The sequence below is a fragment of the Sciurus carolinensis genome, chromosome 7, assembly GCF_902686445.1.
Source record: "Sciurus carolinensis chromosome 7, mSciCar1.2, whole genome shotgun sequence".
In the NCBI taxonomy this organism is placed as follows: domain Eukaryota; kingdom Metazoa; phylum Chordata; class Mammalia; order Rodentia; family Sciuridae; genus Sciurus; species Sciurus carolinensis.
In genome coordinates, this window is record NC_062219.1 from 32348943 (window position 1) to 32374132 (window position 25190).

The window sequence follows — 25190 nt, forward strand, 5'->3', positions numbered from 1 at the left end:
AAAGAAACACAGCTCATTTCTGAGCTCCTGGAAAAGGCATCTCCAACAAAAAGAAACTCTCCAGTCTTCTGATTTCTGAATTTCCAAAATTAGCAATTTAGAATCTCACTCTATTGACTCACATAGATATTTTTTCCTTTTAACTTATGAACATCTGGGGAGAAGATATAGTTGGGCTTTCAATCATTGACAGCCATGTAGTATATCTGAGTGAATCTAAATCTCCCTTGAGATTATTACTGCTGCCAGGTGCAGTGGTGCACGCCTGTAGTTCCAGGGGCTCAGGAGGCTGAGGCAGGAGGATCATGAGTTCAAAGACAGCCTCAGCAAAAGCAAGGCACTAAGCAACTCAGCGTGACCCTGTCTCAAAGAAAATACAAAATAGGACTGGGGATTTGGCTCAGTGGTTGACTGTCCCTGAGTTCAATCCCCAGTACCAAAAACAAACAAACAAAAATAAAACCAAAAACAAACCACTAGAGATTATTATTTCCTATCGGGGGAGTGAGAGAGCTGGAACATGTGGTAGGCTGGGCTACGGAACATGTGAGTGACAGGAGAGGGAAGAAGGAAGCAGAAAGAACTTCCAATTACAATTTTATTTGTTCTGGCTTAAATTTTTTTTTCAGAAAGAATTGATGTGAGGTTCACAATATTGATAAAATCTGACCTACATGAAGTGAAAAGAATGAATAAAGAAAAAGTTTAAGAAAACATTCTTTATCCCAATATGTACTTTTGAATTATACAAATTATACAATATGTACTTTTGAATATACAAGTGTCCTGTATGTATCTATATAGCAGATATACCTGTCTTTTAGAATGTGTGTCAATGTGTGAGTTGACACACATTGAAATAGTTGAAATAAAAGTTGAGTTTGGAGGTGTTTAGCAGATGATTTATCCTCTAGTGATTGCAGAAATTTAATCCTTTAGGAGATTTCTTTTGACTATTCCTAAGGCAGTATTCAGAGGCTAGGGTGTGTTTTTTTTGAAGAGTCAAAGGAACAGGAGGAGCTCTCAGGCTTCAGGTCAAGATAAATCTCACTGAAGGTCTCAAAGAGGTAATAGGTCACTTAAAATGACAGGAGCATTTTGCAATTCACTTTCCAAGATGAGAGTCCTTTCCCATCTAGAATTTAACAAGGGATTCATTCATTCAACACATACTCATCTTCTTAAATGATGCTCAAAATAACACAAAATATGTGACAGTCACAAGGAACTATGGTTTGAGGACAGTTATTTTCTTTAACCTACTAGGACCAGTAAAGTGAGAAAAAATGAAAAGCAGATGGAAACCTTTGTTGGAGTCATAATCATTTTTTACCTTAGTAAAGGACTTTTATAACTTACAAAGGTGTCCATGCATTTTATAAGCTCAATTTTTTTTCTCAGAACAGCTCCACATGCTCTTCCTAAGCTAATCCAAGGAGAAATGAAGAATCCGACATTATTGCTATTTTAACTCTCTTTCCAAAACTCATATAAATTGACCAGAGTAACCATTATCTCAGGATGATGATGACTATGATGGGTACTCTGGTTGTGTGTTCAAAGTCATTCAGGAGCTTCTACTTTCCAAATCTCATACACGTCCCTTTAATGTGGGATCCAGAAAGAAACTGAGCAAAAGCAGTTTCTAGCTTAAGTTGACACAACACAATTTGTCACAGGAAATAAAATGAACAAAAGGGAAGAGCAGCCTCTTTGTATGGGGATAGAATCTGCTCAGCCCCCACTGCACAGAGATGAAACCTTAAGGATGTCAGGAATGGATTGAGGAGTACCTTATGTGCCCTGCTGAGAGTCTCCATCTATTCAGTGAACAGGAAGCATTGAAACAGGTGGGAATTTTCAGTACTAGATTTTCACTCTCTTCTCCCGGCTTCGTTACAACATTTGGTTCTAACAGACATATGAATGAAGAGATGCACACTAAATAACTCAGTGTGAGTATAATATATGATAATATATAATATTATCCAGGATATAATATTATCCTACCTCTCCAGGACTATTACCAAGATAGGAAGTGATTCCATATAACCTGTTAGTTTCCATAGAGTTTTACTACAGATTGATGAGCATAATCTCTGAGGGTTCTAGGATAAGAGACATTATTTGTTTAAAGGAAAGAGAATGGAAGAAAAAAACATAGGAATAGGAACTGGCATCTGGGGCAGTCTGTCTAGTAGTCTCACATCAGGAAATATTGTGGGCACCAACTCATGGAAGCAGCCCAGTCGTGTCTGTCAGTCTGTGAAGTCAGAAAAAGCATATTTTAATCTCTATTAATGTATAGATAGCAATGCAGAAAAATGATACTTAAATCTCCTGTTGTCAAGACAAATTTATTATAAAACTTCTTGCCCTATCTTTTCTACTCCTCAGTCCATGCTCTCAAAACCACTTTCAAAATCCACCATGCTTCATCTCAATGACTCTTCTTCCCTTTTTGCCAACTAAGTAGAGTCTGGAACACTTGGAAATGTCAGAGTTTTATTGAAAATTTATATTTAGTTTCATTTTAAAAACTTGTTATTTAGTAAGTATCCACCTGACTTCACGATTTCAGGTTACCATAATTAGTGTAGAGTATCATAATTGATTTTGTTAAAAGTTGGGACAAATCCAAAAACAAATTTGGTTTCTAAAATTTGGTAGCAGCAATCTTGACCATAAATAATAATTAAGTAGCCATCTCTAACATCCCATGAAACTTTTTGAAATCAGTATTAAAACAAAATTTGCTAAATATGCAGAGGTACATTCCAAATTAGGAGGTGCTGTGATACTCAGACTATTTTACATCAGTAGTCTGGGGTACTCCCATTTGTGGATTTTATTCACAGACAATAATTCAAAGAGTGCAGTATACTTGGTTAGAGGACTTGGAGCAAAGCTCAATTTCTGAGCACACATAAGACACTTGCATCTTTCTTGGAGCAAAACTAAAGACTTTTCTCTCCCTTTGATTAAAATCATACAGACTTACTACAAAGAACAAAACAAAACTTCAAGTACTAAAGAAAAGTACATTGAAGGTAGTAACTCCAAAACAGACTAGAGAGAGCTACTGTCAGTTTCCCCTCCTTGTATAAATGGGCCCATAGAGATATACATGTTTGGTTTTGTTATACCTGTTTATTTGATATCTGTCTTTTGTACTCAATCATATATCATGAATATATTGGTTAACAGCAATATAACTATATCATTAACTTTAGTGATTGCAAAATATCTCATTGCATTGATTATACCTCATTTTCTTTATTTCATCCCATATTAGAGAATGTTCAGATTATTTATATTTTTCACTACTATTAACAGTATTCCACAGAATATCCTTTTTTGTCTTTGAGTGGTTATCTTCCTGGGACATATTACTTGAATTGGTACTGCTACATCCAAGATTCATAATAACAATAATTTTTACTTCAACCCCTTGATCCAATAAAGACTGAAGAATTATTTATGTGAATGCTTATAACAAAGAGACTCAGTCAAATTAACTTTTTTTAATTAATTTTTTTTTTATTTTTACAGACTCCATTTTGATTCATTGTACACAAATGGGGCATATCTTTTTGTTTCTATGGTTGTGCACAATGTAGATTCATACCTTTCGTGTAATCAGACATGTACATAGGGTAATGATGTCTGTCTCATTCCACCATCTTTCATAACCCTCTCATTTCCCTCTACATAAGCTAAACTTCCACCATTCTTCTCTCACCCCCATCCCCCCACCCTCATTATATACCATCATCCACTTCTCAGGGAAAACACTTGGCCTTTGTTTTTTTGGGATTGACTTATTTCTTAATAATTTTTTTTTTTAAAGTAGACTAAGGAAATGAACAGACACTTCACAGAAGAAGATGTACAAGTAATCAACAGATATATGAAAAAATGTTCAACATCCCTAGTAATAAGGGAAATGCAAATCAAAACTACCCTAAGATTTCATCTCACCCCAATTAGAATGGCGATTATCAAGAATACAAGCAACAATAGGTGTTGGCGAGGATGTGGTGAAAAAGGAACACTCATACATTGCTGGTGGGGTTGCAAATTAGTGCAGCCACTCTGGAAAGCAGTGTGGAGATTCCTCAGAAAGCTTGGAATGGAAACACCATTTGACCCAGCTATCCCACTCCTTGGCCTATACCCAAAGGACTTAAAATCAGCATACTACAGAGATACAGCCACATCAATGTTCATTGCTGCTCAATTCACCATAGCCAGATTGTGGAACCAACCTAGATGCCCTTCAGTTGATGAATGGATAAAGAAACTGTGGCATATTTATACAATGGAATATTACTCCGCAATGAAGAATGATAAAATTACGGCATTTGTAGGCAAATGGACGAAATTGGAGAATATCATGCTAAGTGAGATAAGCCAATCTCAAAAAACTAAAGGACGAATGATCTCGCTGATAAGCGGATGAGGACATATAATGGGGGGTGGGAGGGGTTAGCATTAGGTTTAGGGTTAGTTTTAGGGTTAGGGATAAGGAGAGCGGTAAGAATGAAGGAAAGAAGGACTGTATAGAGGGAAAAGAGGGGTGGGAGGGGTGGGGGGGAAGGGAAAAAAAATAAACATCATTGCCCTATGTAAACGTATGATTACACAAATGGTATGCCTTGACTCTATGTACAAATAGAGAAACAAAATGTATCCCATTTGTATAATAAAATTAAAAAAAAAAAAAAAAGTAGAACAAAAAGGGAAATGAGACTAGAAAAGGTAAGACAAAGACACTGGATCCAGGAATGGTTCCAGGTCATATGCTAAATCCTACCTCCAGGCCAATGCTTTTGCTCTTACCACCACCCTCTCTGTGCTTCCTCTCTGCACCCTTGAAACCCCTTCCTGGTCTCCACTGTTCCCATGCTATCTCTGGAGACCACCGACCCTTACAGTCAACACAACTCTGTTAGAGCAACAGCACAACAATGTCTAAGTCAGGTTGCCCACTATGTCTCATAACTTACCTGGTACCTGGGTGGTAAGAGAAAGCTGCATTAAAGTCACACTGTTGACCAGTGTTTTCATAGCATTCTTACAGTGCTGGCTTGTCTAGGGTGTGATGAATCACAGTCAATGCATGTTTCTTGTGTGACTAATATATGCCAGGCATTGCAACAGGCATCAAGTCCTGTTGATAAATAATACACAACTCCTCATCTCATGAAGAATGTAACTGATAGGACCCTGAAAAGAAACAAGGTTTTAATGGCTGCTAAACAGTAAGGAAGTACAAGAGTTAAAGAAGCATCTAAGTAGGACATGGAGTGCAGACTTTGGGAATCAAGGACCAATTATTTCAACATGAAGTACAGTGCAGAGGAGACTATGTACAACACAGTGGGGAAATTTGAGAAAGATTAGAAATTTTCTATATTCAAGACACTTGCCAGCTCACTGGGATAAAATATGAAATCCTTGAGGATGATTGCAAAAGCAACATAAAAGAGAAAATTAATCAAACATCAGATATAAGGGATAAATACAGAGAGGATGCAGAATGAAGGTGACAGGAGAAATCGATTTTTATTAATTGCATACTATGCTCCGGGTAATTGGTATAATGTGTTTTAGTTAATCTAAATATTTTAATGCCCCTTATAAGTTGTAGATTAGATCCTTTGATTCTCAGAGAGGTTAGGCAACTCTTCCAAGACCAAACAGTTCATATGTTAGGAGCAAGATTCAGAACCAGGTTTCCCTCTCCATAAAGACCCTGTTATTTACATTGTCTAATGATTATATTTTAGTCAGCTTTTTTGCTGCTGTGACTAAAAGGATCTGACCAGGACAATTTCAGGAGGAAAAGTTTATTTGAGGGCTTCTGGTTTCAGAGGTCTTAGTCCATAGAAGGCCAGCTCCATTCCTCAGAGCTCAAGGTGAGGCTGAACATCATGGTGGAAGAGTGTGGTGGAGGGAAGCAATCCACATGGTGATCAGGAAGCAGAGAGACTCCACTGGTCAGATACAAATATATACCACATAGCCACGCCCCCAGTGACCCACTTCCTCCCGACACACTCCACCTGCCTCAAGTTATCACTCAGTTAATACCATCAAGGAATAATTCACTGATTATGTTATGACTATGGCCCAATCAATTCCCCTCCAAACCTTCTTGCATTCACACGTGAGCTTTTGGGGAGACATCACATTTAAACCATAACAATTACCTATGTCTTTCCTTTGTCAACATTTAATTTACCTTTATTTAATTGCATCAATTCTACTAAAAGTGGGTAGTTCCGTACTCTATACATAAGTTCTAAAATTGCTTACGTTAAAAAAAAAGAATTTCCACCTTATTGGTCCTTTGACAGTGATTGACTCATAAATATAATCAGAGTCAGTTCTTAGAAACTTACTGCTTGTCTCAAATGCTTCTGAGGAGGTATGGGCTTCTTGAAGGTCCTCAGCTAGAATTTCTTCCCCTCTGGAATATCTCCTTATAGCCTTTCCCTCCCCATGACCAACATTTAGAACCCCTCCTCAGGAAATGATTTGCCAAGAAGAATTAATTCTCAACTCTTGCTCATGTTGAGAAACTCACACAAAGAATTCTAAAGTAGAAGGCATGTATGGAACTTACTGAAAATGAAATAAAATAAAATAGAATTCAATAAAAATTGACATTAAATAATCTAATTGTGTATAGTTGTGGATAGAAACCATAAATAATCTAATTGTGTATAGTTGTGGATAGAAACTATCCACACACAAGAAAATAGAGTACCTCTGTGAATATCCCAGAACTCATGAGTGAAAAAAATCCATTGTCTTTAAATTTCATCTCTAAGTTTTCAGAGTAAATAATCCCATGTTGAGAAAGAAACCTGAACAACAGAGGCTTGTGAATAGTGCAAACTAGGTCCCTTGGTATTCCTCCACTGCCCATTTGTATCACACTACAAGGGGAGCTGTTTCTATGGAGAGTATAAATCATGAACTGGTTGCACATCTGTCATCTGTGGGGAGAGAGGACTCTACATTCCTTATGTCTGCCTGCTTACATGGAAGACCTTCCTGTTAAGTGACTCTGACTCCTACCTGTGTAAGTAGCTTAGAAACCCTGAATTCAGATAATTAGAATTTGTTTACTGACTAGTGTTTGTTACACAAAATACTTTCTCATATCAGATAGTTCTCCCAAGATGTGTAAACACTGTGTATTATCTTTATAAAATATGCAGCATGATAAACCAAAACAGGGCAATTTTCTATTCTTTTGGTTATTTGCCTGCTGAATTCTTCTTTTTGGAAAAGTTGGCCTCATTAAAAATTTTAATTAACTTTAATTTATTGTCAGTTTAGTTGTTGAAGAGAAGTGCTAGAATTTCCTTTTCCTCAAGCAATGATTTCTTAATAAAAATTAATTTGTCATTTGGTTCAGACTCATAACTAAATCTCACTTTACATTTGGCAAGTACCTTATTAACATGGGAAAGACATCCTTTCAATAATTTTATACTAAATACCATCACATAATCAGTTTTTCCTTGAAGGAATATTTAGCTTATATTCCTTCTCTTTCCATAAGGATCTTGTCTATACTAGTCAGACAAACAAAGGCTAGCAGAGGTATATCTAACAAAACCTTGATTCCTATGCTACTTTTGATTTTCAGTGCACTTTTTTTGGTGGGGGGTACTAAGTATCAAATGTAGGGGTATTTTCCATTTGAGCTACATCCTTATTCTCAGCTCTTTTTATTATTATTTTTAATTTAAGTCAGGATCTCGTTGAGTTGCTAAGGGTCTTACTAAGTTGCTGAGGCTGGCCTTGAACTTGCAAGCCTCCTGCCTCAGCTCCTGCATCACTAGGATTATAGACATGTGCCACCACACCCAGCTTCCAGTGCACTTTTGATTCAGTACTTAGGGAAACTGTAATCGGTTCAAGTGACCTTTAGTTTCCTCTTCTTGTTCTCTCTTTCTGATTTTTTAGCAGAAAAACATTTTTTTAAAAAAAATTTGGTGGAGAAGGTGGCCAGTTCCAGAGAAGACTAGAACCTATCAATGAGAGCTGTCCTCACCCGAGGTGCTGAAGAACTCCCTGCGGCATTCTGCTACCAGGTGAATGGGTCTTGCCCCAGGACAGTCCATCCTCTGGGTATCCAGTTGGTCATCTACCTGGCCTGTGCAGCAGGCATACTTACTACAGTCCTAGGGAACCTGTTTGTGGTATTTTCTGTGTCCTACTTTAAAGTACTTCACACTCCCACCAATTTCTTACTGCTCTCCCTGGCCTTGGCTGACATGCTGCTGGGTCTTCTGGTGCTGCCACTAAGCACTGTTCGCTCTGTGGAGAGTTGCTGGTTCTTTGGGGACTTCCTCTGCCGTCTGCACACCTACTTGGACACTCTTTTCTGCCTCACCTCCATTTTCCATCTTTGTTTCATTTCCATTGATCGCCACTGTGCCATCTGTGACCCGCTGCTCTATCCCTCCAAGTTCACCATCAGGGTGGCCCTCAAGTACATCTTAGCAGGGTGGGGAGTGCCAGCAGTTTATACTGCCCTCCTGCTCTACACAGATTTTGTAGAAAAAGGACTTAGCCAATGGCTGGAAGAGATGCCTTGTGTGGGCAGTTGCCAGCTGCTGTTCAATAAGTTTTGGGGTTGGTTAAACTTCCCTGCATTCTTTATCCCCTGCCTCCTCATGATCAGCTTGTATATGAAGATCTTCGTAGTTGCAACCAGGCAGGCTCGACAGATCAGCACCTTAAGCAAAAGCTTGGCAGGGGCTGCCAAGCGTGAGAGAAAAGCTGCCAAGACCCTAGGCATTGCTGTGGGCATCTACCTCTTGTGCTGGCTTCCCTTCACTGTGGACACTCTGGTGGACAGCCTTCTTAACTTTATCACACCACCACTGGTCTTTGACATCTTTATCTGGTTTGCCTACTTCAACTCTGCCTGCAACCCCATCATCTACGTCTTTTCCTACCGGTGGTTCAGGAAGGCACTGAAACTCGTCCTGAGTCGGGAGATCTTCTTGCCACGGACCCCCACTGTTGATTTATACCAGGAATGACTCCTTGTGGGAAGGATGAGTGGCACTGAGGCTGTGGGCTGTGTGGTGTCATGAGTTTGTAGGCAGCTTCCAAGGTTCAAGTGCAGGACAGCCAACATAATTTGGGAAGAGATGAGGTTCTCCTCTTATTTTGTGTTCTTATAGTAGAATGCATAGAAGGAGAGAGTTAAGTCATCTAAAGACCTCCTGGATAAGCCATGATGCTGGGAAAATACTTGGCTCCTAAGCCCTTGCTTCTTTGAAACAACTAAGATGCAAAGGTGGAAGGACCAGAACTCCAAGATCTGTATTTCTGAGCTCTTGGTTCTGCCACATGAAGCAGCCAGGTGAGACTTCAGCTAACTTTGAATCCTCCATCCCCCTGCCATAGAGTGTCCTCATTCACAAAATTTGGAGTTTGTACTATTTTCTCTATAAAGTCTCCTAAAGTTAAAATATTTCATAGTATAACCCTGGGAAACCTTGTTTGAATCATAATTTTACTTCACATTTTTAAGTCAATGTCAAGAGTTTGACATCTTTTTCAAAATGTTCATTTTAGAATTCTTGTCCTCTTGGAAATCAACCACTAAACAGAATTATAAGTCAGATCTATTTATTTTAATGATCATTGAATAAATATATTCTGTTCTTGAAGGAATGTTTTCATTTATTTAAATTACCATAACTTGAAAACATATGGAATATTTTATTAAGTGATAATTAGCCACATCTCATCATTTTAATATTTACTCTTTTATATTTTTATCATACCGGTTAGAACCACTATCTTTCCAACAGCACTACCACATGGTTTTCATTGGGAAAATGAGTAACTGTGTCACATACTTCTCAGAATTGGACCAAGTGAGTCTCAGCAGCCATCACCAGCAATGGTAATAAATCTGTGAGTAGGACTAGCATTAGAAATTAGGAAGGACTAGCATTAGAGAATCATAGAAATACAGAGAAATGAATGTCACAGCACAGTTCAGTGTCTCTATCACCAATGAATCAGGCAGGACAGAGAACAAGAATCAGACCTGAGGTGAACAACTATAATGGGGAGCCTAAGCTGATGGGTGGACAAGCAAGCACCTGACCCCAGAACTTGAAGTCCAGCTCTTCATCATTTTGATGAGAACAGGGCATAATAAGCAAATGTTTTGTACCTGGCAAATATGTTTAAGCCCTTAGACAAATGAAAACCTGCTTTCCATATTAATTCCCTGGGATCCTGGTGTCTGAGCAGAATGTCTCTGGCGATACATTTTTATGGGGTTATTGTCCCTCTCCCTTACTAAGTGAGAATTAACTATACTTAAGGTAAATATTCTTACTTATTTTGTGCTATGACTCTTTTGACACTCTGGTTAAGATCATAGGCCCTGATCTCAGAATAAGACTTTCAAGTGGAAAAAATTGTTTTTAAGACAGTTTTGTAAAGGAAAACAGTTACTTTGAAGTATAATTATCATGAAGCAGCACAGGTCATTAGTCAGATCCAAGTCTAGAGATCTAATCCTGATTACCCAATTAGTATTCATGCCATTTAGGGATGGTGATAACATCCGTGCATTCTTGTGCTTCTGGATGTGGTCTGGATCCCACCCTGGACTGTGTCTTATATCTCCTTATCCCAAGAACCTAGCACAATGCCAGCCACGCAGCAGGTACTCAATCAATATTTGTTGAATGAAAGATCTGCAAATTGGGAATCAAAATCTTTTAAATGCTTTGAATCAAAATAGTTAATGTGTAATTTTGTGAATTCCTAATGCTCTGAAATCTGTAAAATCTCTGGTCCAGTAAATGCTCTATATTCTTCAAAAAAGAAAAAAAGAAATACAGTTATCATAACATTCTAGAAATAGCCAAGTCTGTAATGTAATCGTGTGCTTCTTTCTGAAGTCATCAAATAAGATCTGCTGGCAAGTGCAATAAAATCACTGTAATTCAAAATACTGATGGGCATAAGTGAGGTTGCACAAAATCTGCAACCATACTGTGATATGAAAATATTGATTTCTACTGATGACAAAAATCAGCCCTAATATCACTGTATTTTTTGCCTACTTTCCAAGTGGAAGGAAGTTCTAAAATTTCAGAAAGAAGTTAGTGAATATAAAGATAGAGTATTTTCCCCATACAAATTCATTAACACCCTGAATTAAGATTCTCCTTTAAACACAAACACCAGGACATTCTAACAAGCATGATGACTTTGGGATCAGATGTGAACACAAGGCAGTGACAGTCAGACCTCACTGTGAACTGTGACAGGCTGATGCCTGATTAGACTTATCTTCATCAAGAGCATGCCACTGGTAAACAAGTGGACAAGCACAGCAATTTCTTGTTCTTTACGTGCTTGTTTAGAATGTTTTTGATTTTTTAAAAAAAATTTCTTGCTCCATAATAAATATCATCAGAGTTTCAAATTCTAGGATGAATCCTTATTTTGTATGAACCTAACCATTATTCTCTTTTCTCTAAACATCTCTCAACTTAATTATATTGCTTTCTTTTAACTCAGTCAAACCCATTATAGCTCATCCCAGCTGGCAACATGAGTGAATATATAATACACCTGAGTGTATGTGAGTTTGTGTGTGTCTGAACATGCCAGTGTACGTTTATGAGTAAGTTTGTGTGCGTGTGAACTATATGCCAGATACCATATAGACAAGGGTTCTGAGCAAGGCAACTTCCATCACTAGAGGCCCTTTGTATTGTTTCTTAGTGTCTCTGTTCTATACAGTTAGTCCTACAAGATGAAGAATTAAGGGGTGATCTGGGAATGGTGACATGGACCCATCAACCTAGCTGGTGGGTTTTGTTCCCAGAAGCTACCAGAAACCCAAACAAATGAGCACTAGTAATGGATCCATTCACCTGCCTGAGTATTTTCAGGGAGACTGTCAATTGGGAGTCAAATTGCAGGCATTTCCTCAATGATCCCTCCACAGAATGAAAACTTAAGTGTTTTTAGTACTTACAGATTCAATTGGTAAGATGTATGCACACGTAGGACAGGGAACTCAGGCAGAGAGAGAAGGAAATGACTGTGGATGGACCAACACTTTTATTAGGGTATAAGGCATCATCCCAACAAGGTTTTCCATGAGGAATTTTAATTGTGAACTTAAGGCATGCAGGCATGAGTTGCAGACCACCCTGTGTTTGAGAGGTGGTCACTGTGTCATATCTGCATAGTCCATGTGGGGCATGGGGGTCAGTGGAGTCAATCAAACAGCATCCAACTGCCCCATAGGAAGTGGTTACTAGGGACCAGCTGTATAAGAAGAAATCTGAATGGTCACATGGAGGAAATGAGGGAAGATGTGTACAATTGGAAATTATGTCAAAGGTAACTAGGCCCTTCTTCTGGTATAGAAAAGTCCAGCTTGCATTTAGAATGGGTGCTAAGGCAACATTAAATTATAAGCATTTGTTCTAGCAGAAAAGTTGACTAATACAGGCAAAAATTCAGTGGGCTGTCTCATGCTGCCCTCTGGCTATTCAGTTTCTGTTCCAATCTTAGTTCAACATTGAAGTACCTGCCAATGTTTAAAAGTAATCATCCTCTACTTCCACATCTTGACATCAGCTATGTGTTTAATATCAGTCATGGGGAATAGTTTCAATTCACAGGCAAGCTTTCCTAAAAACATGGATGTTCCTATATGTCTAGTCAATTCTTCCCACTTTATAGGCTGCAACTCCTACTGCAGGACTGAATCCTGAACAGAGAGCCTAGGAGTCCTGAGGGCCTTAGACATGTTGCCAAAATCTCTGACTCACCTCTACCCAGTCAGAGATTCAGAGAAGTGCAATATGATTTGAAGTACTTAAAATATGATATATTTTAGTCTCTCAGCTAGCATTTCTTGAGATGCTATTATATGCAGATTGTGTTGCTATTCTGCTGAACCTGGAATTCCTGAAATGTCAACACTGCACTCAAAAAGCATTCAGTTCAAAGGGATAGAAATAACTACAAATTAAAAAAAAAAAAGGACAAAGGATAAGTTCAGTTCTCAATAAAGGTACAAAAAAGAGTTACAGTAATCAGAAAGGAAGTAGTCAATTATTCAGCATAAATCAATATTCAAGTGCAAGGGTTAAAGAGTCAGATGGGTCTGGCCAATTTCACATTTAATCCTTTCCTTCTCCTGTAATCTTGGACAAGCTACTTACTTCATTTGTGCTTCAGTTTTCTCATCTGTAAAAGGGAGCTAATAATAGCTATTCCCCAGGGTCTGGACAAGAAATGAGATAATTATGGAAATAAAGTGACTGTCAAAACACTTAGCACATATTCATGCTTCATTAATTGTCCCAGTCTCAAAGAATTACAAGAGGAGTGGCATTTAAACTGAATTTCAAAGATCAGAAACTTCCCAGCAGCGGGGAAAGATAGAGAAATACATTTTAAACTCAAGGAGCAGTATAAAAACTAATAGCTAATATTTTTTAAAAATTCTACCCATACTGAACTTGAATATTCAAAACACACCCTTGCGAAAGCAAAAGAACAAGGTTCAGAAAGGTTAAGAATATTGCCAAGGGTTGGTGTGTGGCTCAGTGGTAGGGTGTAGTAGGTAGAGTGCTTGCCCTGGGTTGGATTGCTTGTATCTAAACAAAAAAAGAAACTTGTCCAACAGATATAAACTTGTAGTCTCTCATATGTGAAAGCTGAAAAAGTTGGTCTCAAAGAAGAGAGTGGAATAGTAATAATTAGAAGAAGGAGGGAATTTGGGTTATAGGTGGATAAGAGGAATAGGTTCTGGTGTTCTACAGCACAGTAAGGGGATGGCAGCTCACAATAACCAATTATATATCTGATGAAGAATTATAAGGGAGGAGCCCAAAGGCTCTGAACAAAAAAGAAATGATAATTACCTGAAAATGCTAATTACCCTAAAGTTGATCAGTACATGTTGTATGCATGTATTAAAATAGCTCACTGTACCCCATAACTGTGCATATTTATTGCATGTTAATTAAAAACCAAGAGTAAAAAAAAATGCTATTCTTGTTCATAGAGTCAGCAAAGAATAGCACTGAGATTGAACTGCCCATGCCCTCCAACAGTGCCTTTCTTGGACACCATCCTACTCTTTTCCAGGAGCAAAATTTGAAGGACTTCTCTAGGTTGGGTCTTTTTGGATCTGGTGAATGTTACTGAGCTGAATAATATCGTGTATTGGAAGCAATACAGTTGATGCATTTTTATGGTTTTATTTTCCTTTTAAAATAAATCCTCTTGTTTATAAAAACAATAATTCATTACATATGTGCACAATTTGGAAAATACAAAAAAAAAAAAAAAATGGAGGGGGAAATCATTTCCCTAATTCTCACTTTCTAGAAAAGACTGGTGTCTGTTTTATATATTCCTCCAGTCTTTTCACTCAAGGAATGCTGCTTTAAAATACAGTATCTTGATTGCATTTCTCTATTTATTTCACTCTGGGTTCATGGTAATTTGTGAACCTGATACTTTGTTGATACCTGGAGAGGGTTCTAGTAACAGGTCCAGTTAAGGATCACAGACAGTTCAGCGTGTCAGGGGTAGAGACAGACAGGCCTGAACACCATCTTAGCTAAAAGAGATTGCAAGAAAGGCGTTGTGTTAGTCTCATATTGCTGCAGTCACAGATTCCCTCCACCTAGAGTTTTAAAATGAAACAAATTTATTATTCTATAGTTCTGTAGGTCAGAAGCTGGAAATGGGTTTTATAGGGCTAAAATCAGGGTATCTACAGAACATGTTCCTTTGAGAGACTCTGGAGAAAAGTTCCTCTATGTCTTTTCCAGTTTCTGGGGTATTCTGGCATTCCTTGGCATGTGGCCATGTCACTCGATCCTCTGCTTCCATCCTCCCATCTCCTCTGACTGATTCTCCCCCTGTCCCTCATAAGAACCCTTGTGGTTGCAGGACGCCCACGTTGGTAATCCAAGGCAATATTCACATCTCCAGAGGCTTAACTTTAACACTTCAGCCAAGTCCTTTGGCCACATAAGGTAATATAGTCAAAGGTTCTGGGGATTAGTATGTGTGCATCTTTGCGATGATTGTCCTGCCTACCACGGCACCTAAGGTTTCTCTTATATTTAATCCAAGATCTTATGTTTCCACTATCAATAGCATTAATATCTGTATGGTTGAGGTCACACATTTCTCTTGACCTAAAATTATGACTGAATTCCTTCAACTTCCAACCACATACCTTCAATTCCAGCTTTGAGGGAAAAAAAGTAGAATTAGTCTGAAAGAACGGCACACCTACTAAACAACACTGAGAAAGCAGAGTTTATAGCAGGGAGGTGTGTAAGTCCAGTTTCCCTGAGAGTGCCAGCTGAGAAACAATCAGTAGATCAGATAACAGGTACAGATGTATTTGACTTCAGTCACCACACAGGTTAAGTAATGGGAACCCATTCCATGGGCCCGCTGCTGCTCCAGGTCAATCCAGGCATTGTTTCTGCATTCCTTTATTTTAGAAATTTTAGAAACCAAACTAGGGAGGTAAGTCCTCCCTAGGTCTTCCTACCACTCTTTCTTGTGGGTCCTAGGCAGCTCACATTCTGCTTTTGCCATGGCACAGGCTGCCTTGGCCTATGGCCCTGACTTCCACTACAGTCCTCCTTCTCTCCCCTAGTGTTCAAACTGCTTTACCTCATTCTTGGGGAGGCTCCTACAAAGTAGGAAAACTTACTTGGTCAGACTTAGATCGTTTTCTTCCTAATTTACTCTTTAGATAGTAAATGTAGTGTGGCATTTGCAAGTTTACATACAGTATTAAACTCTCGGAACAGAAAATTCTATCTGACTCCACTGTCTGGTATATTCTGACACTTCTAGGTCCTCTTGAGTCAAGTCTTAGGAGCATGCTGGACCTGTCACTCATCTGTGCTTTCTAATGGATTCCTTGCCTTCTTGGAGTACATCTCTCCTTTATTCCCTTTGTTTGGATCTTAACCCTGAGGACTAGGATTTTCAATTCAGTTCAAAGCTGACTTAACTATGTTCCGTGTAACTTCAGCTACCATGCAAATAGACTCCCCAAAGCAAGTCCTGACTAGAACTGTGGGCACACAGAAAGTCATACCATGTTACTCACATGTCCTTTATAGACATAGACCTTCTAGACTGAAAGAAAATTTAGAGGCAATCTATTTGAATTTTGTCATTTTACATTGGGGTCTACTCTTTGTCCAAAGTCCCACATGTCTAAGTGACAGAACCAGGACTCAGGACCAGATTCCCAGGATTTCTAAAGTATAGATAGCACACTTTCTTCTACCTCAGGATTACATAGTAGGTAAAAGTAGGAACATCATACCTGTCTCCAAATACCAAATTCCAGCTGAATGGTCTGGTCCAGTCAGATTTCTGCGGAAATCTGAGGAAGGAGTGATCTGGGTAGATGAGATAGCTTGTGCCAGGCTCCCAAGGCATCTGGTAGGACATCTGAGGGGAAGGGAGTGGGGAAACACGTCTGCCACATAGTGAGGTAGAGGAGAATACAATTGGATGTGGTTAAAGAGTTTTGCAGGGGTAAGACTATGTGAAGCCTCACAGGTCACAGCAACAGAGTTAGAATTCAATTCCAAATACTCTAGGAATGAGACTTTGGGCTGTAGATTGTGGACAGACCATGGAGACCAAGGTCTGATGCTGGGACCAAGCAGGATCTCTAGGACCTGGTGGTTGCGTGGATACACTGCTGTCAAGTCAGGCCCAACTTAGTGTGAAGTAGGAAAATCTTCAACAACCTCTGTGACTTTAACACAAGAAAAGTTTATTTCTTGCTCACGTGAAGTCCACCTTGAATCTGGAGTACTATCCTGGGCAGCTGTCCTCAACATTTGTGATACAGAGGGCTTTGCTTCCATGGCTCCTCCATCTTTTCAGCAAGAGACCTTCACTGCCTCAACTGGAACAGACATTATCAGAGCTGCATATGAATAGCAGAACAGAGCAGGCAGCCCCACCTAGTGGCTGGGAAAGGTAGGGGAGCAAGTGGAAGGAATGGAAGTTCATGCTGTGTGTTAAGGCATATTTTTCAGGATTTGGATTTGGCACAAACTGGCTTAAACACATTAGGGTTTATTTTATTAAGTCATACTGAGGTTGAAATGAAGAGATTGCTGACTTTGGCTTGGTGACTCAAGCACTTTAGAGTCAAGGGTGCAATGATTCCCTGATAATGTTGTTACTGGTCCCTGAGTGGCCCCTTGGAGCTCCAGCCAAATCTCACATATTCCTGGATGTAGGAAGGAGCAAGGAATGGGGAGAGAGGGCTTTCCTGGAGCCTCTGTGAACAACTACAGCTTCATCCATGGAGGGAAGTTCCTGATGCCTTGGAAAAAGGAGAAAACAGCCATCAGGTAAGAAATAAGCACTTCTACCATGAAATAATTAAGAAAATGACATCTAACAAGAGAAAACAAAAATTCTTGACAAATCTTCTCAAATGAATTTTCTTTACACAAGACAGTGATCTGAGAGAGATACAGGATAGGAGAAAATAGCTAAGGTTTTCTTAATAACCTCTCTGATCTTTTCCTCAAACTTCTGCCTTAGTATTACTATTTTTCCAGCTAATGAACACTTATTCAACACTATGTAGAAACCACTGATTGGGTAAACGCATGAGACATGAATGAGACATGAGAGTGAATGAGACCCAGTCACTTCAATACATTTCCTGATATTTCCCCAAAGGTTGGGGTGACGAACATCACCTGACCGTCTCATCTTGGGATAGACACATCTTACTAGAGTTCAAAAGGGAATCAGCACCAGGGAGAGAGTCAAAGATTCACAATGGCCAACTAACCCAAACCTTATCCAAATCGAACTAAGAATAATTAAAATCTCATTGGAATATAGCAATTAACCCAATAGCAAGCTATAAAAAATTGTGAGGACAATATAATAATTCTGATTATGAATGTCTTTTATTCTCATTCAACCTTCATTAATACTTATAAGCAAAATGGTGAAGTTGTATTATTCTAAATAAATTCAGATGAAATAATTTGTTTAAGTCAAATATAGCATATCAAAATATAGCATATCAAAAAAGATGATTTTTTGACAATGAGACTTTAATCAGTTTTAAGTGGAGTTTTAACACTAAGAGATAGTTGTTAACAAACGCAATAACAAATGGACTTCTGATTGGTATGAGGCATTATTCTGCTGTACACATTTGTGTGTGTGTGTATCCTCAGTGCATAGCAAAGATGTTTATATTGTCCTTAATGTACATAGTATGAATTTGAATGAGGAAGTTTAAAAACAAAACTTTTCTCCTCTTTCCCCCAAAATGTCTCCCCAAGAGGGCCCTCCTCTACCAGATGGCTAGATACAGAGCTAGAGCGTGGAGGGCCAGAATTCTAATTTTTAAGCCCTGGAAGGCTTGAATCAGGTCTTATGATTCATTTTTATTTTCTGTAGGGTAGAACTGTCCTATAGAAATATATTATGAACTGTATGTAGCTTAAAACTTTTTTAGTATCCAGCTTGAAAAAGTTAAAAATTATATTTAAATTATGTATTTTATTTAACCCAGTATTTAAAAAATGATAGTTTCAACATGTAATTAATATAAAAATTTATGAGGGCTTTTACGTGCTTGTTCTAAATTTGTGCAAATCTGATACACATTTCGTACTTACAGGCAACCTCAATTCAGACTAGCATTTTTCAAGTGCTCAATAATCACATGTTTATTTGTGTAATGACTTTATGTAATGACAGTTTTATCATTTTTATCCTCATTTTGAATATGTTGGATCAGAAGACAATGAGAACTACAGGAGTCAACTTGAGAGATGGAAGGGTCTGGATGCTAACACCAGTAAACTTTACGGGGTGAGAACTCTTTGGGTGATTGTTAATTGTTTAATCTCCATATTCTCTTGGTAATGACTGTTCATTGGGTGGTGTAGTGATAGGGCCTAAAACAGTATCTTGATTCACTGTGGCACTTCAACACAAACACTGTACTTTGAACCAACTGGTCTTTTGATTGTTCATTTTGTGTGCTTAATTATGCTTGATATGCCAACAACTTTATGCATTTCATAAAATATTTACTTCAAGTAGGAATTTCCTTTCTATTCTCTTTAAATGAGTGATCCCTGCTCAGGCTATAATCTGAACTGTCCATGGAACTTTCTCAGATTTCTCAACCTTAGCATCCTATCCCTCTTCCTAAGTCACACTGTATTATGTGTTACATATCATATAATTTATCTTATACATCACAGTTGACAACAAACACAACTTGAGTATTATTATTCATTATTGTACCATGAGTTCTAAAACCATCTTTGCCCTTTAGAAATACACATTGAACTTCAAGACTGGGATCCTAATTAGAATGTATACTCCATGTATGTATAATATGTTAAAATAACTCTACTGTCATGTATATCTAAAAATAACAAATAAAAAATTTAAAAATTATATAAAAAGATATATACATTGAAGTTTGTGGATTATAGTTTAAAAGAACAAGACAAAATAAGGAATAAATTTGGTAAGTGCGAAATCAATGATACAGACCAGTGTTTCCCTGGGACAGGAGTTCTGTTATTTAGCCTTCCACCTCAAAGAGGTCTTTATGGTTAAACAATTTTTAGAATGCATATTTAAACAAGGTCAGATGAGTTTTTGTTAAAATGGCTTCTAAGAGTCTTTAATAGGACTTTGGGTAGTGGTATACTCTAAGAGCAGGGTATAGCATACAAACTTTCCAAAACATTGTTGATACAGAAACTCTTTTCCTTGGAATGACTTTATGTAATGACAGTTTTATCATTTTTATCCTCATTTTGAATATGTTGGATCAGAAGACAATGAGAGCAGGGCTGGGGAGATAGCTCAGCTGGTAGAGTGCTTGCCTTGCAAGCACAAGGTCCTGAGTTCAATCCCCAGTATCAATAAAAAAAAAAAAAAAAAAAAAAAAAAAAAGAAGACAATGAGAACTACAGGAGTCAACTTGAGAGGTGGAAGGGTCTGGATGCTAACACCAGTAAACTTTACAGGGTGAGGACTCTTTGGGTGGTTGTTAATTGTTTAATCTCCATATTCTCTGAAAATTACACTTTCTCAGTTTCTTTTCTCATGCTATTGCCTCAGCCTGAAAATCTCTTCCCATTCCTTCCTTCCTTCAAAAATCTTTCTTATAATTTAAGGCCCAACCTAAATGCTACTTCTTTAATTTGTCTCCCAAATCTTCCATTCAGGTGTGAATTCTTTCCTCTGCACTCCTTGAATGTGTCTTTTACGATTTTAACTCTCATGAATCACAAGACATAATTATTGGCACCTTGCTTTTCCCCACTAAAGATTCTACATTCTCTGTTTTCTATTTCTAATCACACTGAACCCAAAACTTGGTACACACTTTCCTTCAGGGACATTTGTGGAGTGGAGAGATGAATGAATATAAGGAATGTGCTTTGTTGTCTGTAGGTAGACATGTTGGAAACTTCATCAAGGAAGAATTGTGTACCCTGTGTTTTAAAATATTTTTTATTATGGAATAGTTTTAGATTTACAGAAAAGTGACAAAAATAATGCAGAGTTTCTAATATACTCACACTTTAATGATAATTAAAATCATCATTTTAATTAGTATAGTACCTTGATAACAAGCTATAAACAAATGTTGATACATTGTCATTAATATATTAGTAAAAAGTGCATTCATTATTCAGATTTCCTCATTTTCCCTGATTTCCCTTTTCTGTTTCAGCTTCCCATTTAAGACATCATAGCACATGTAGTTGTTACATGTCCTCAGGTTCCTCTGGACTGGGACAATTTTTTATTTTCAATGACCTTGACAGTATGAGGCTACCAGACATGAATTTTTGTATTCCTTAATGAGGATTCATCTGATGTCTTTCTTTCATATGTTTTTGAATGGGGATCATATATAAAAGGTCATTCTCATCACATAACATCAAGAATACATGCCATTGACACAACTGCTCACCACTGATGTTAACCTCCATCACTGCTTGACTAGTGTTTGTCCTTTTAAAACCTGTCCACCATGACCAACATTGCTTCTTGCTATAGAGTCAAAGCTTATTAAATGTCATTACCTGCATCCATGGCTCTGAGGACTGATTTCAATACGATGTAGGCATGCAACTCATGTTTGGTAATTAAAAAAGACATGGATGGATACAGGAATGTTTGTTATTGATTTATATTCCTTGGGTCTTTTAAAACTTACAAATTCTCTAATCTGATTAAGCTTTTTAAAGAAAATGACAAAGAACTAGAGACTGCACTTAGATATTCTTCTTCCACGAACAGGTGATAGTCAATGTGTATAAACAGAAGCTTGTAATACAGGGTGTTGACCATCCAAACCATTCAGTTTCCAGCCATGGTGAGGGAATATAATGACACAGAAGGACAGTAACTTATTAGACAATCACAACAACCTGGTCAAGGTGTCTATATTTGCAAATTGCCCACACATCTGAGATCTCCCACCAAACTGAATACATTAAGCTGCTACCCAATAGGCTCAAGAACAAGAACCCATAAAGGCTCTTCATGAATGAAATTTTTAACAGGTTAGGATCAAGTAGCAAACTTTGTAAGGAGAAGAGGAAAGGGAATCAAAGGAGATACTTTCAGGGAACATACCACAACAAAGGGAAAGTCAGTGGATTAAAGGAAGAAAGGGAAGGAGGGAGGCAAGTGTCCTCAGGCATGAGATATGTTGTTTAATAATTAAGTTAATATTTTTGGAGAAGTGACAGATATATCTTAAAATGACTGAAAACATGTATATATATCCTATCTACTTGAAGAGAAATTTTTTTGTTTTCATTAGTAATCTTTCTTGAATTTTTAAAACATTTCATTTGGAAATCCTGTGGGTTTTGTTTGCTTTTTTTCTTTCTTTCTTTCTTTTTTTTTTTTTTTTTTTTTTTTTGTGGTGCTGAGGATTGAACCCAGGGGGCTCATGCATGCTAGACAAGCACACTACTACAGAATTTTATTCCCAGCCTTCATTCAGACATCTTAAAGATATATACATACTGGAAAACAAAATTGACCAAATTATGCTGTATGCATCTATGAATGTGTAACAACAAATCCCCACTGATATGTATAATTATAATGCACAATAATTTTTCAAATGAAATCTTTAATTTCCTCAATCCAATTGCTTACATTTGATCAGAGAACAAATTCATGGTTGCTGAACTGTTCTTTAAGATCTGACCACTAATAATAACTTTAATAGCTTTTTTAAACCATGGGTAAAATAAAGCATAAATCAAAGGATTCATGGCTGAGTTGTAATAAGCACACCAAACACAAATCTCATAAATATAGGCAGGCGTGATAAATCCCATAAAAGCATCAACTAAGGAATCAATGCTATATGGTAACCATGAGATCATAAATGCTATCACAGTGATCCCCAGGGTTTTGGCTGCTTTTCTTTCTCTCCTAGCCACTCTGGCTTTGTAACTTTCTGAGGCTGATTCTGCTTTGCCACTAACATTTTCGATCTTTTTAGCCTGCTGTCTAGCCACAAGAAAAATATTACAATACAGAATTATCATAATAATGGTAGGTATAAAGAAAGATAGAAAATCTATCAACACCCAGTTTTGATTGACAACTACCTGACAACCTCCTATGCAGTTGAGGGCCTTGGATAATTCTTCCAGACCATCATCATAAACACCCGTGTAGAACACAGCACCGCTGTACACCAGGGGCAGGATCCAGGAGACACAGATGCAAATCCCTGACACAGACACTGTGAACTTGGTGGGATAGACCAGAGGGTCAGTAACAGCAATGTACCTGTCGATGGAGATGAAGCACAGGTGGAAGAGAGAAGCGTAGCAAAATGCCACATCACAGCAAGTGTGAAATGTGCAGAAACTTCGCCCGAAGTACCAGCAGCTCTCCACGGACCTGACCATGCTGAAGGGCATCACAGTTACTCCCACCAAAAAGTCAGCACAAGCCAGTGAGGCGATGAGGAAATTGGTTGGAGAGTGCAGCTGCTTGAAGTGGAGAATAGCAGTCATTACCAGCAGGTTTCCCAGCACAGCCAGCACAGCCCCACAGCCAAACACTGCGTACAGAATCACCCGGGGCGCTGGTGAGTAGGGAGTTTTCACACAAGACCCATTCAAGTTCTCAAAGCAGAGCAGCAGAGCTTCAGGTGGGGATGAGTTGCTACTCATGGTGCTGCTGCTTTGCATGTGCAAAAGCTTCAGCTCTGATTTTCAAGAATGTAGGATTTCGATCCTATATCCACCAATCCAGCAGAAAATTGTCAGATATTATCCCTAATATAACTTCCCATTTTTATTATAAATTCCAAAGACTTTTCTAGAAAAAAATAAAATCTAACAAAAATAATGTTGTAAAAGATTACTGGGTATTGATTTCAAGAAACAAGTGTTCCATTTCCTTAATTTGATAAAATTCACTTTAACTCATAATTTTTTTTTCACATTTTATTTTTACCTTCAAAGTTCTTCAGAGCAACAGTCACTGATATGGTGTAATTAGAGTCGATGAATCATCTTCCGCAGATTTATTTCCATGTCATATGGTCTGCATCACTGCCTAAATTAGGTTTCAGTCTGTCCAGTTAAATAGATGCCTTCAATGGGAACTCCCTCAATGGAATCCCGGTGGTGCAAGGTGTGAACTAGCAAGACTATTTCCAACAGTGGTTATTAAGAAAGTTATTCTACAAAACAATCTCTATTCTACATTGAATTCAATTGCCATTATGTATTTGGGGTCAAAGATTTCTTTTTCCTTCATGTATAGACTTGAACCATTCCCCTGTTCCCAATCATGACCTTACTGGATTTTTGTACCTTGAATTTTTGTTACTAAGATTTTTGTATCTTGGATTTTTGTTGCAAAGATATAGTAGGGTGCAAGCTTTCAAGTTCAACTATTCTGTTAAGAATCATTTCTGCATCTGCAATATCTGCCAACAACCAGAAAAGATAAGATGCAGTGAGAGAAACATGAGATTGATGAAATATATCACCTCCAAGCATTAAAGAACTACATGGTGTTTAGACAATGAGCATTCCTGAGATGCTAGTAGAAAGGAGATCAGCTCTTCTCTCAGGACCTTGTCACTGGAAGCATATATGTAATGTCTCTCCATCTGTGTGACAAATGCGCAGTGAACCTTATGACCACACATTCAGTTATGGTTCCTGGTGGTTGGTCTTTCTGCCCAGTGATAAAGAAATGCAAAAAAAAAAAAAAAAAAAAAATGGAATACTGAAGCCTGGGTATGTTGCTCAGTGGAAGAGCACTTACTTAGCATGTGTGAGGCCCTAGGATCAATCCCCAGTACCCCCCCACACACACACACACACAAGAAATAATGAGAAGAAAGAAGTAAGAATGTGGAAATGGATTCCTTAGGAAGGGTTCCAAACCTGGAATGGTGGGACATTGAAGAGCAAGGAAAAACAATCTTTAGTCTTCCTGAGGAAGAATTCGAGACCTAGGCAGTGCAGAGTTGGCACCTGAGAGATATTTGTGAACTTGCTTTTCATATGAAAAGTAAGAGGAATTTTTTAGTATTCCAACTGGCCATCTGATCATTCATGAATAAAATTAGGACTCTTTTTTTTTTTTTTTTGGTGGGTGTGGGTACTGGGGATTGAACTCAGGGGCACTCAAGCACTGAGCCACATCTTCAGTCCTATTTTGTATTTTATTTAGAGACAGGGTCTATTTTGTATTTTATTTAGAGTTGCTTAGTGTCTCACCATTGCTGAGGCTGGCTTTGAACTCAAGATCCTCCCGCCTCAGCCTCCCAAGTCACTGGGATTATAGGCATGCATCACAGCACCCAGCTAAAATTAGCACTCTTAACCAATTTTTTCAAATTTCTCCCAATACTTTCTGAGTGTCTGTTTTTGTGAAGTGATGTCAATCGCTTAGTAGACAAAACCCTATGTGAGGTTTTCTCAACATGTGCTGTATTGACATTTAAATTTGAAAACACTTGGGAGTGGGGAGTTGTCCTGTAGGTTTTATGGCATTTAGTATCATCCTAACTTTATGTCTCCCTCCATCCT

The 25190-nt window shown here is 38.1% G+C and overlaps 2 protein-coding genes across 2 annotated transcripts; one reads left to right on the forward strand and one right to left on the reverse strand.

The window, feature by feature from the left end:
• Positions 1-8057: 8057 nt before the first annotated feature.
• On the forward strand, positions 8058-9071 carry Taar5 (trace amine associated receptor 5). Its single transcript, XM_047559412.1, has one exon. The coding sequence runs from the start codon at positions 8058-8060 to the stop codon at positions 9069-9071; it is 1014 nt and encodes a 337-aa protein (XP_047415368.1).
• Positions 9072-22274: 13203 nt separating this feature from the next.
• On the reverse strand, positions 22275-23312 carry Taar6 (trace amine associated receptor 6). The gene has a single exon (XM_047558785.1). The coding sequence runs from the start codon at positions 23310-23312 to the stop codon at positions 22275-22277; it is 1038 nt and encodes a 345-aa protein (XP_047414741.1).
• Between the last annotated feature and the right edge of the window lie 1878 nt (positions 23313-25190).